We start from the raw sequence: 11,906 nt of genomic DNA on the forward strand, positions 1-11,906 counted from the left end.
ACTCGGTAAGCTATTTATGAAAGAGCTGTCCAGAAACTGACTTTCCAAAGTTCCCAAACTTTCTTTCCAGTATACAAAGATCCACAGCCAGCAACCCCCAGATCAGAGGGCCCGTGGCTCCCCAGGACAAGAGGAAAGCTATCCCAAATGCAAATCCAGTCTCAAAGTGCTACAAAGACTCAGGAAAGCACGCCCCCCCCTCTAAATCCCTCTTGGGGACCAGGCTCTCCCTGTGTAGATGTGTCTGTGCTTGGGAAGGGGGTCGTTTGTGGGGTGGTGGGCAGAGAAAAGCAAGAGAGAGAGGCCACTCCACGCAGTGATTCTGTGGAGGGGATTTGCTATGTCTCTTTCTCCCCCTCCCTCCTTTGTCCCCATTCTCCTCGTCCCCTTCTGCGTTTGTCCGTCCGGGAGGACCCTGGAGTGTTCTTTTGATCAGCTCAATCTTTCTCTGGCACTTGAGTTCTGATTGGCTGAAGGACTTAGAGGGAACAACTTTAATTAAGTAGATAATCTCTTCTTTAGATGTGAGGTGGCTTCATTTCACCACCCCTTAACACTGTTTGGGATCGCTTACACACCAAGGTAGCCACCCCTCTGCCTCCGAGGAGAATGCTTCCCATCTCTCAATGTTTGAGTCGCTCACCCTGCCTTTCTCCGAAGACCATGTTTCTTATGAAGCCCGTGTGCGTTCTTCTAGTCACTTGTGTCCTTCACCGCAGCCACGCCTGGTGAGTAACCTGCTTGGGTGTGGGATGTGCTGGAGAAATCAAGGAGGCCTTAAGCTCTGTCTTGGGAAAAGCCATTCTGTGCGATAGGGCTGTCCCTAAGTGTGCGGCTGGCCTCCGCAGAGCTTTAGGATTCTTGCCAATAAAAGATTGGGACTTAAAAATGAGGTACTTTGTATATTTTTTTAATAAATGATCATACTACAGATTTCAAGTGGTCTGGGGAGAGACAGAGTAGCCTGGAGCATTAACTCCTGACCCCGCTGTGGCTGGAGAGATGCGCCAGGGCAGGCTCCCTGTGCTCATGCTGCTGGAGATAGGATGGGCTGAAGCTGATTCTACACTTTCTGACTTTGCTTCAGAATTCCCTAAGGGATGATGACTCCTATTAGCCTGCCCTGTGCCTTGTAAGTGCACTGGAGCTATTGGCGTTGGGTTAAACAAACAAGGTTTGAAAGCAAAATATTCTAGCGTATGCTTCAAGTTGTTCAATGTACGGAAGTTCCTAAATTTCTCTGAAAAAAAAATCAGATAATGCGTGAAGGCGATTTGCAAAGTCTAGGACAGATGCTAAGTGATATTATCCCTGTCCTTGGGAACCATAAGAGCGTCTGCACAGGCAGGTGTTAATACGAATATGATCGTATCAGGCCTGGCCTGAGGAACACACATTGAGAGGCAGCTTGGAGTTTCTCCTCAATTCCGATGCTGTCTCAATCAACACCCTCCAACCCCACCCCCTTAAGTTTTTACTTTGACTCTCTACTTAAGATACAAATCCACCTGTTTCACAACCTATCCAGGAAGCCAGAATAGAAATGCCTTTGCAGGAACCCGCTTCCTCTGCTAATTAAGACAATTCTTATCGTGAATGAGCCTAGCGATCACTACTAAAGTGTGGATTTCAAAGTTCGCCAACTTAGCACAACTACCCTCAACTAAACGTAACGAGTTGCAACATTCCCGATTATGAGCAAAACCACCAAAGAATTGGTCCGTTTTAATTGGCCTTTTAATTGAATATTTCAACATGAAAAGAGGAGAGGGGGGGAAAAAAGCCACCTCTGCCTCACGAGAACAAAACGACAAAAGGTCTGGGAGACTGTGGCAGGACACTTCTACTGGTATCCATCCCGCTCATCAGCTGACTCAATATCAGCAAAAGAGAAACACGAGATGCCTCTCCCTTGTCACCAGGGCAGGGCGAAGGATTGTTCCGTTAAAAAATACCTTTACTGTGTGTCTCCCTCCCTGCTGAAGGGGGTCATGTGCACTTCATTCCGACACTGACACAGCCACACTGAAGGGTGGCTGGGTTGCTTGTCTGTCCAAATTCAAGTGTCTGGATTCAAAAAGAAAACAAGAGAAAAGAGATGTGAAAGTTCGTCCTAATTTAAACACGGGACTTAAGAATGCCTCCTTGCCTGGCCTGACATGGAGGGGCAATGCCCAGTGCAGCAGTGTTATGCACTCAGACTTTAATTGCATCTCCTTAAAAGTCTTGATTAGAATTAAAAACGTATACTTCGCTAAGATTCTACTTTTGAGGTAACGTTTGAAAGGTGATCTTTAAAATTTACCATTAAATATTGATTGTTCCTCTAGTGAGACACTGCGGGTTTTGTATAAAACCATCCCCCTTGTCCCAGGCAGAGAAATTTGACCAACCACAGCCTTTGGCATGTTTCTCTTAATACTTCATTATCAACCTTTTATGTAAGACCTCAAAAGCGTTTAACAAACAGAGAAGCACAATTTCTGCTTGGCTGTTCAATTGTAGGGCCGCTTACTGTCTAAAGGAGTCCGGCAACAAACATTCCTGGGCTTAAAAAGAGATAATAGTGACTTTCACCTACACCGAGCAGCTTTGCTGAGGAAGCAGTAGAAGAGGAATTTTTAAAAAGAGGACTTGCCACTATTCCTCAGTGGCAGAACGTGTCCGAGGCGGTGGTGGGGGTATTCTTCAGTAACTTGAGACGTGTTCTCTTTTGGTTTTTCCTAATCTTTGTGGCTCCTTAAGACGGAGAGCAGGGACACATGAAACAGAGATAATGCCAAGGAGAGAGAGAATACAGGCTCAGCTGGGACAGATGAACTGGTCCCGATATACCTTCTTATCAGGAAGAAAGAGGCATAACATGCTTTTCCTTAACTGTTCAGCCGATTTCCCTCCAGCTAATGCCCCACAATAACAATGGGTGCTCAGGTCCCCTGCCCCCCCACCTCTCTTCATCTTTTGCCTGCTCTCCCAAGGTCTGTTTGTATATGTATATATAAAACAGAATCTGTTTCTCTTCTGCAACATGATGAGAATTTACATGAAAGTATAGGGTTGTAAGACAAACACATTACCCCTTGGGTCTCAGTATATGGATTTTTGCAGTAACGTTTGTATGGATATTGAAATTGCATCTGATGCTAAGGTGCTGGAGCCCCTGACCAGGAAATGAATCAGTTTGGGGGTTTGCTTTTGGTGATGCTGGAGCTGAAACCCAGAGTCTCCTTGTGCTTGGCAGGCGATCCCACCCCTGAGGTAGAATCCCACCACAGCGCAAGAGTCAGTTATTGCCAGAGGATTGTTACACAGATGGGCTCAGCAAACATTGTATGTATATAGCTAATATTGTTGGTCTTTAAATACATCTGTCATCATTTTTAAGTGGATGTTACAGAAAGTAAAATACAAATTCATGCTAGGCGTGATGGCCCATGCCTTTAATCCCAGCACACAGGATTCAGAAGGCAGTGGATGTGTGAGTTTGAGCCCAGCCTGTTCTACATAGTAAGTTCTAGGATGGCCAGGACTACATAAAGAGACCCTGTCTGAAAACATAAAATAAGAACAACAACAACAAAAAAATACAAACTTATTTAAAGCTATTGCACTCTTGATGGTTTCTTTGTTGTACTCCGTTTATCATGGTGAGTTTTCCCACTACCAGACGTGAAAAGAGGAAGTTCAGTCAAAGGCAGGTCCAGCTGGTCGCGGCAGCAAGCCCTGCCCTTCCTCGGAGAGCTTGGAGATCTCTCAAGTCACAGAGAGAAGCGAGGTGTGGGGAGAGGCTTTGGAGTCTAGGAAATAGATGGCTAATGTGAAACACGCCCTCACTAGTAGCCCCCCTGGCCCGTCAACAAGTGTATGGTTCAAAACCTGCTGGGGTGCTGGAGCAGCCAGGAGGTGGCCTAGCTGAGTAGCTGTGTGGCTGGGAGTCTGGCTGGAGATAGGACCAGCAAAGGTCAGCTTCCACTTACCCCTCATTTCCTTCACACTGGGAGCAGCCCGTGTCTTCTTTTACCGTCTTTATTTCTCCTATCATGAGTGACAACCGTGATATTACTATTATAATAATTGAGACAAAACCCATGAGGTCCTGAGAAAAGACAGGACTATTATTTTCCTTGTAATGAGGAGGCTGCTCGGAGGTACATGGTGTGTGTGCATGTGTGTATGTGTGTGTGTGTGTGTGTGTGTGTATGCATGTGTGTGTGTGTGTGTGTGTCTTTGTGTATAAAGAGGACCTTAAAAAGGAGCAGAAACAAAGGTCTTTTCATCCAAGTATGCTTTCTTCCATGGGAAAAGACTGTTGTTTCTCTCCTCCGGCGGCTCAGCCGGTTCGATTCTGCTCTCTGACAGTTGATGCTTTCTCTCTTAGGACGATTAATAACGTTCCTTTTTCTAGGGCTTTAATGACTCCTGTTTTCATCAGAAGACAGAGAATTCAAACGGCTTAGAGAGTGAGGTCCAGGCAATGTTTTTAGGATAAACCCTTCTCTTTCCTGAAAGCAGATTTTTCTTACTAAGCAAAACACTAGGGTTGGTTAACAGTTTGAGGGGCAGGTGCTTTGTGCTCGGTTCCCATCAATCCAGTCCCCATTGCTTCCATCTGAAGTATGCCTAGACCCTGAAGTCTCTCGAAAGTAATGAGCATTCACATGGAAGGACCTGGAGCCTCATTACAAGCCAAACCTTTATGTTTTGCTTTTTCTTAATCTTTTCTCCAAGCCCATGGTGTTGATCTTGTCATCTTTCTCTATGCTTCTGAGGTTAGAGTTTTCTCTCAGCCACAAAAATCAGTCAATCAACTAATCAACCAACCAATCACTCAATCGGTCCATAAGGGGGCCTTTAAATTCACCACTATCTAATCACTCCTGACTCATTGTTTTGAACAGTTTGTGTGCCCACTGTCCCCATCTTTAGCCCAATAAGACTCCACAGAAAGGAAGATGTCTTTCTGGGATGACAACAGTCTTAACTTCTCTGGGCCAGACTTAAACCATTCCGCAGAAGGAAGAATTCCCCCTCCATTCAGTATCTTGATCACCTTCTGCTGTACTAAATCCCAGTCTTCTCCTTCTCCTCCTCCTTCTCCTTCTCCTTCTCCTTCTCCTTCTTCTCCTTCTTCTCCTTCTCCTCCTCCTTCTCCTTCTCCTCCTCCTTCTCCTTCTCCTTCTCCTCCTCCCCCTCCTCCTTCTCCCCCTCCTCCTCCCCCTCCTTCCCCTCCTCCTCCTCCTTCTCCCCCTCCTCCTCCCCCTCCTTCCCCTCCTCCTCCTCCTCCTCTCCCTCCTTCCCCTCCTCCTTCCCCTCCTCCTCCTCCTCCTCTCCCTCCTTCCCCTCCCCCTTCCCCTCCTCCTCCTCCCCCTCCCCCTCCTCCTTCCCCTCCTCCTCCTCCTCTGTCTCCTCCTCCCCCTCCTCCTCCTTCCCCTTCTCCTCCTCCTCCTCCCCCTCCTCCTCCTCCTCCCCCTCCTCCTCCTCTCTTCCTCTCCCTCCTTCTCTTTCTCCTCTTCCTCTCCCTCCTTCTTCTCTTCTCTTTCTCTTCTTCCTCCTCCTCTTCTTCTTCAAGCTCAGACTCCCTGGTTCCCTGTCAGACTCTGAGTTCCTTACCCCATTAATTTACGACAACAGCAAACCAACAGGCCATTCACACTGTCCTGTCAGGAATTAACTCAGCTTCATCAGGGTGTTTGCAGAGCCCACTCTCCATAGTTGTTATTTGCTTAACTCTAAGTTTATATTACAGACATTTCCTCCCTCTCCTCATCTTCCTCCTCCACAAAAGCAGAGTGAGCAGATATGAAGAAACTGCTATAACTCAGCTTCAACCAGGGTCGACTGCTGTCCACATTGTTTCGCCTACACTCTCTGTAGCATTTCCAACTACAGATGTTTCTCATACTCTGAGTCTCCCAAAACAGTTCAAAACAGGGAGAGAAGGGACAGAAAGACTGTCCTATCTTACATCTGAGAGATCTAGAGCCAGCAGGTAGAATGAATCTTGGGGAACAGTACACAGTTATGGTTGTCCTTGAGGGGAGAGCAATTCAGAATAAAGGCACGTGTGTCATTTAGATACAGGCTTGCGTTTGTTTGCGCTTTGAACAGCAAAGGCAACAAAATGAGTGGTTGGGGCAGGCTGGACAGGGTGTGTGTGTGTGTGTGTGTGTGTGTGTGTGTGCGTGCGTGCATGTGTTTTACTGATAGTTAGTGGTCCTAAGCTTCTGCTGCCTTGAGCCACTCAGCTGCTGGTTTAGGGGGTGGGGAGTAATTTCTACTGTTACTCGAGACTTCTGGCTTTGGGAAGTGGTGGGTTTGTGTCCATCTATGCAATGGACAGGAATCCTTTTAAGTCTAGTCCACAGAGACCTAGGTGACTAAATCAGGAAACAAACTGCCTGCAAAGTGACTGGGAGAGAAGCTGCCATAACTGTTAGTATCTGCAGGGACAGCAGCCTGGACTGCCCTTCAGCAAGTAGAGGCCAGGGAGAAGGCAGCTTCCCTCATTTAAATGCCAAGTGCTGAGGGCTTTCCTGTAGCTTGGCTTTCTCAGCGGAGGGAGCTGCTGCAATGCACAAAGAAGGGTGGAAATGGGGAGAGGACTGCCCCGGCTTTGTAACTTCTCCTGGACTAACAGCATCCCTTGGCAGGGAAAAGAACTCCTTGCAAACTGGTGACTTCCTCTGGGGCTGGAAAGAAATCCTTCTGAGGCTGCTTGGCTTGATGCTGTCTCAAAGCTGATCATTGGCCTCTGCCAATAATTATTTGGCGAGGGCTGGATTTGAACTGATGTGGCGTTTTAGGTGTATTTAACGTAAAAGATGAGCATTAGAGTGAACACAGCTACTGAACATTTTGTTTTAGCCAAGTGGCTTGTAAGACTAACTTTCCTATACAAATATGTTTCAGTATCATGTAGAAAATTTACATATTCATTAAAAATATTTTCAGACTTACTTGTAGGGCTGGAGTGTATTTTAAGAGCATTTTAAGCCATGAAATAGTTACGAGAACATGACCCAAAGCTTGAGCTCCTGAGTTCCGCCTTTAAACCCACCTTGAAAACAATAAAATTACAACAACAACAAACCCTTTTTCTGGCCACAGTGTCCACCACAATTCAGTCTCCCTTCTCGCATCTCTTTTGATACTTCACTGCTCCCTGGAGTCCACACTTGCTGCTTGGAATCCAGGCTCTTCACCCCTGCACAAGATCTTGTCTCTATTAGCTCTCCCTGACCCCTGAATCCCCTGCCCAGTGAAGAGGATGGAACCTGGGGCTTAAACACTAGGCAAGTACTCCACCATTGAACTATATAGCCCCAGCCCTCTTAAGCTTTTAAAAAAAACTTTCTTCTTGCTACGTTTGAAAATAGGAGGAAATTGATCTTTGAAATCTACACACCTTCTTCCCTCTAGGAGTTCAGATGTTTGTGTCTTCTCCTTTCTACTCCCTTCTCCCAACTATAATGGGGGTCAATGTCCATGATTTATATAGCTGACAGTGCATAAAGTTTAGTCACCCAGTTGATCTGTGAAAAGCGTTTATGTTTTCAGCTCTTTGTGAAGTGGGAGGTTCCTGGATTAAATATCCCCAGGGCGTTGTCGGAGGGCATCGTAAGAAACTTCTGCAACTCTTGGATCCAGTTTTACAGTTCTCAGTGAGTGAGACTGTTGCCTGTGTAATTGTGTGAGCTTGTGTCTGTGTGCTCACCTGTGTTGTGGAACACAGAGAATCATTAGGAGAATCCTGGAAGGAATTGACTCAGCTCTCCCCAGCCCCCTCAGGCAAGATGTGAACTCCATTCAGAAAGAAAGTTGCAAATGAGGCCCTTCTGGCTGGAGCCCCAGGCAGCTTTCTACTCTGGAGCCTCTGAGCATCTCTGAGACACCTCTGTGTGTCTGTGAGTAAGTTCTGTGATTGACACTCACCATCATGCTCCCTTCCCCCTGGCCTGCCAACCCAGCTTTAATGTAATCCCGAAATCTGAACCAAGAGAGACCAATGGGAGCCTCATGGCCTCAAGAGACGCAATTGAAGATGAGGGGAAAGCAAAAAAAAAAAAAAAAAAAAAAAAAAAAAAGTCAAAGGCTTAGAAGGAACCAGAAGGGAGAGTGCCAAAGGTCTGTAAGGACAGTGGAGGGATGGAGGGACAAGACCAAAGTGGATCTGGTCTAAGCAGCTTCAACCATGGAGCATAGCACCTGTGTGGGGCTCACTGAATGAGATGGCGTGGCCTCCTGGGTAGATGCATGGACAGGAAGGGGAGAGGGAGCCAGGCACCTGGAATTAGCCTAGTTACAAGGCCAAGCTAAGGGATGAATGCAAACAGAGCTTGTGTTTGAACACTTCCGGTCTAGGTCTGTCAGTCCCACAGTGAGGCAGTATTCAGACCATGGCTGAAAGCCTGCTGACCACAAAATGATGCTGTTATATATGCGCTACCTTGTATATGCTGCCAAATGTGAAGAAATCACCCTCAAACTGGGGCTGAGGGGGCAGTGGCCTAACCCCGGACCAGAAGCTCTGAGCAACAGAGACAGGAGTTTGCAGTTAACCTTTTAACTCTCGAGGTTGGAAAAATGATGCAAACGTCTTTAAAAATCATCAGGTAGAGAGGGTTTTCAGTGTGTGTGTGTGTGTGTGTGTGTGTGTGATAATATTAGGGGAGGAAACATACATTCTTAGGAAAAACAGCATGGAGACTCTCCAGGCACTGACAGAGCGGCAGAGGAATTTGTATTTGAATTGCTCTGGAGTCCTTCCTCTCTCATCCCACATCCTTGAGGAAAAACTTCCCACTGAGAACGGACTTACTGTGGACTAGAGAGTCCAGTGGGTGCGCCAAGTGTCAAGTGTGGTGCTATAGATAAAAGCCTCGTGAACCAAGGCTAGACTTGGCTACTGTCTAGTCTCTGAGGTTGCTCCCAGCGAGAAGGTCCCCCTGAGCAGAGAATGGAAAGGAAGGTTAACTCTGCTGGGAAGACCACCCACAGAGCCTCAAGTGAGACCTGCAGCCAGGGCAAGTAGCTGGATCCCAGATGGCCCTTAAATGATGGAAAAGATAATTAACCTGAGGAGCGCAGTGAAGACTTAGAGGAAAAGACTCTTCTTCAGAGACTGTGACGGGGGCGCCATAGCTCAAGGCGATGAGGTCAAGAATGAGAAGACAGGACCTGGCTGGGCTTAGGAGCCTGTGACAGCACAAGAGACTCTTCAAGAACTGTGGAGAACAGGGTAGAGAGTACAGGCAGCTCTCCCTAATTCTAGCTGTAAATTAACTTGTAAGAACAAGGTGGCGGTAGACAGGCATAAGAACAGTGAAAGCAAATTCCAGGTTAAAGGCTCGCCCCAGGGATGCTTACTGAAGTGGCATCAGTAAGGGTCCGGAGACATAACTGAGTACCTGCTGTATTTAAAGACGTCCAGAAGCAGAGGCAGTGAGTGGAAGTCAGAAGAGGGGCGCATCTTGGCCAGACTTAGACTCCTTTGTGGGGAAGTCCACCTCTGCCAATATTTTGTTGTGCTACGGGGAAGCGGGCATGAGTCAGCCATGATATGGGGATGCCACTTGTGTGCTAGGAGAGATAGAAGCCCAGGATGGGAGCAGACAGATAGTCTAGCCCTCAGCCAGGCACATCAGCCTCCCAGCAGCCTATGGGAGAGCAGTGTTTGTTCACGCTCTCCCGCCCTGGGGTGCAGTGAAACCACATGGCTAACTGGGAAAGATGCTGTCACCAAAGCCACCTCAGGCAGCAGGCACCTTCAGGCACTGACCAAGCTAGGACCCCCTGAGGAATTATCATGCTAATCTGAAAGACCCGATGTCCATGGGTGAACTTTGAAGTCAGTGGATACTGCCAGCATCCAAGCCTTAGAGTCTTCTCTAGCCAGGCAATCTTGGGTGCTTCTCCGGTGTCATTGCAGGGTTGGCCGAGGCCAAGTGCAGATGAAGTGACAATAGGCTACATGCCAAGGCTGACTGTGCTGCTCATGCTAAGGAGGCCTCTGAGGTCCCAGGAAGGAAACAGCTGTCACCACAGGCTCCATTCACACCATTTTCTGAATTCCCCTTTCTTTGAAAGGACTGCCCTTTGCAGGGGCTCTGAGGTGAGGATTGGGCACATCTTGGTCAAACTGCAGAGCAAAGGAGCAAACATCCCTAATGCCCTTTCGCAGAAATGACAGTATAGAAACTCACACAGGAATATTAAATTTCAGGGAGGATAAAAGATACTTGTCCTTGCCTTTAAAAATCAACACACATTTTTTTAGCAGTTTTATGTTTATAGAGAAAAATTGAGCAAGAAGTGTAGTTTCCATATAGTTCCATATCTTCTCCCACGCCTCTTGTTCATTTCTACTTTGTCTACACGAGAGCCAGTGTGAATAGTATCAGTTGTGAGGGGATCTGGTAGTTCCCAGAACCTGTGGGCATGGAAGCCTCTAGAAGGGAATGCCAGCCCGGACTACAAAGTGAAACCCTATCTTAGAGAAGAGAAAAGGCAAGCAAGGTCCGGGGTACAGCGCACAGCAGAGCAGTTGCTCTTGTGAGACTTCAGGAAATGCTTGTTGCAGAGGCTGGAGAGATGGCTCAGAGTGTTTGCTGGTCTTGCAGGGGACCCAGGCTTGATTCCCAGCACCCAGATGGCAGCTCACACCTACCTGTCACTCTAGTTCCAGAAGATCTCGTGTCTTCTGGCCTTCACAGGCTCCTGCATGCCTGTGGTGCACAAAAGTTACCCAAGCACCCACACATGCACAGAAATAAGTACATGAAATTTTTAAAAGAAGTACTGAGCATGGCTTTCGAACTAGATATTTACCCAAGAATAAGAAAGACTTAAGAATGATGGCCTTATTGAGATCGAATCCACACCATAAATTCACCCTTAGAGGAGTAAATCCATATACCTGCACAACCCTCAACACAGTTCATTTCTGATTTGTATCAACCCTGAAAGAAACCTCCTCTCCATTAGTCATGGCCCAGTGTTCTCTCCTGTTCCCCTATAACTGGCAATCTAACTTCAGTTTCTATAGAATAGTCTCTTCTAGGGGCTGGAGAGATGGCTTAGCTGTTAATAGTACTGGCTTCTCTTTCAGAGGACCCAAGTTCGAATCCAGCACACAACTGTCTGTATCTCCAGTCCCAGGGAATCCGGCACCCTCACAGACATACATACATACAGGCAAAACACCAATGCACATAGAAAATGTAAATCTTTAAAAAAATCCAATGGTCTCTTCTGGCACTTCTTATAAAATCAAGAGCAAGAGGCCATATAGTTCTTAGTCTTTTGTGTCTGGGTTCTTTCACTTAGAGTGATGTTCATCTGTGTTGGAGCATGCTCGATACTTCATTTTCTTTCATGGTCAGCTGACATTCTACTGTGGACACAGTTGCTAGACATTTGAACAGTTTTAGGTGTCATATTTAACTTGTGGAGGAATTGCTAAACAATTTTCAGAAGTGCATGCACTGGTTTTATTTTACAATCTAACTGGCAACATATGAGGATTCTGGCTGCTTCAAGTTTTTATCAGTATTTCATTCATTCACCCATCCATCCATTCATTTTTGAGACAGAGTCACTTTCTGTAGCCCTGGCTGCCTGGAACTCACTATGTACAGCAGGCTGCCCCGGAACTCAGAGAGGTCCTCTGCATCTGCCTACTGAGTGCTCTGGAGTAAGGCTTCAAAGGCGTGGGCAATGGGGGAGTAAGGGACAGAAGATCTGAAGGATTTCCCTTCCTAGAGAACCGATAATATGGAAAGATTTGTGTGACATGTGTCAGCTGAGCCCATTAAAGCGACAGGTTTAACTGAACAGCTATCATGCGGCAAGACTGTGGGTCTTATTCGGACATTCCCATGATTATGTTATTTGTAGATTATCCTTGG

The 11,906-nt window shown here is 46.8% G+C and overlaps 1 protein-coding gene across 1 annotated transcript in view; it reads left to right on the plus strand.

Annotated features, from left to right (window-relative positions):
- The first annotated feature begins 531 nt into the window (after positions 1 to 531).
- Positions 532 to 11,906, plus strand: part of Wnt8b (wingless-type MMTV integration site family, member 8B) — a 20,802-nt gene continuing 9,427 nt past the window's right edge. Inside the window, exon 1 of the mRNA NM_011720.3 lies at positions 532 to 728. Coding sequence (NP_035850.2) covers positions 610 to 728 — 119 coding nt within the window. The 5' untranslated portion in view covers positions 532 to 609. The remainder of the gene's footprint in view (positions 729 to 11,906) is intronic.

This window comes from Mus musculus, chromosome 19, assembly GCF_000001635.26.
Source record: "Mus musculus strain C57BL/6J chromosome 19, GRCm38.p6 C57BL/6J".
NCBI classification, from domain to species: Eukaryota; Metazoa; Chordata; class Mammalia; order Rodentia; family Muridae; genus Mus; species Mus musculus.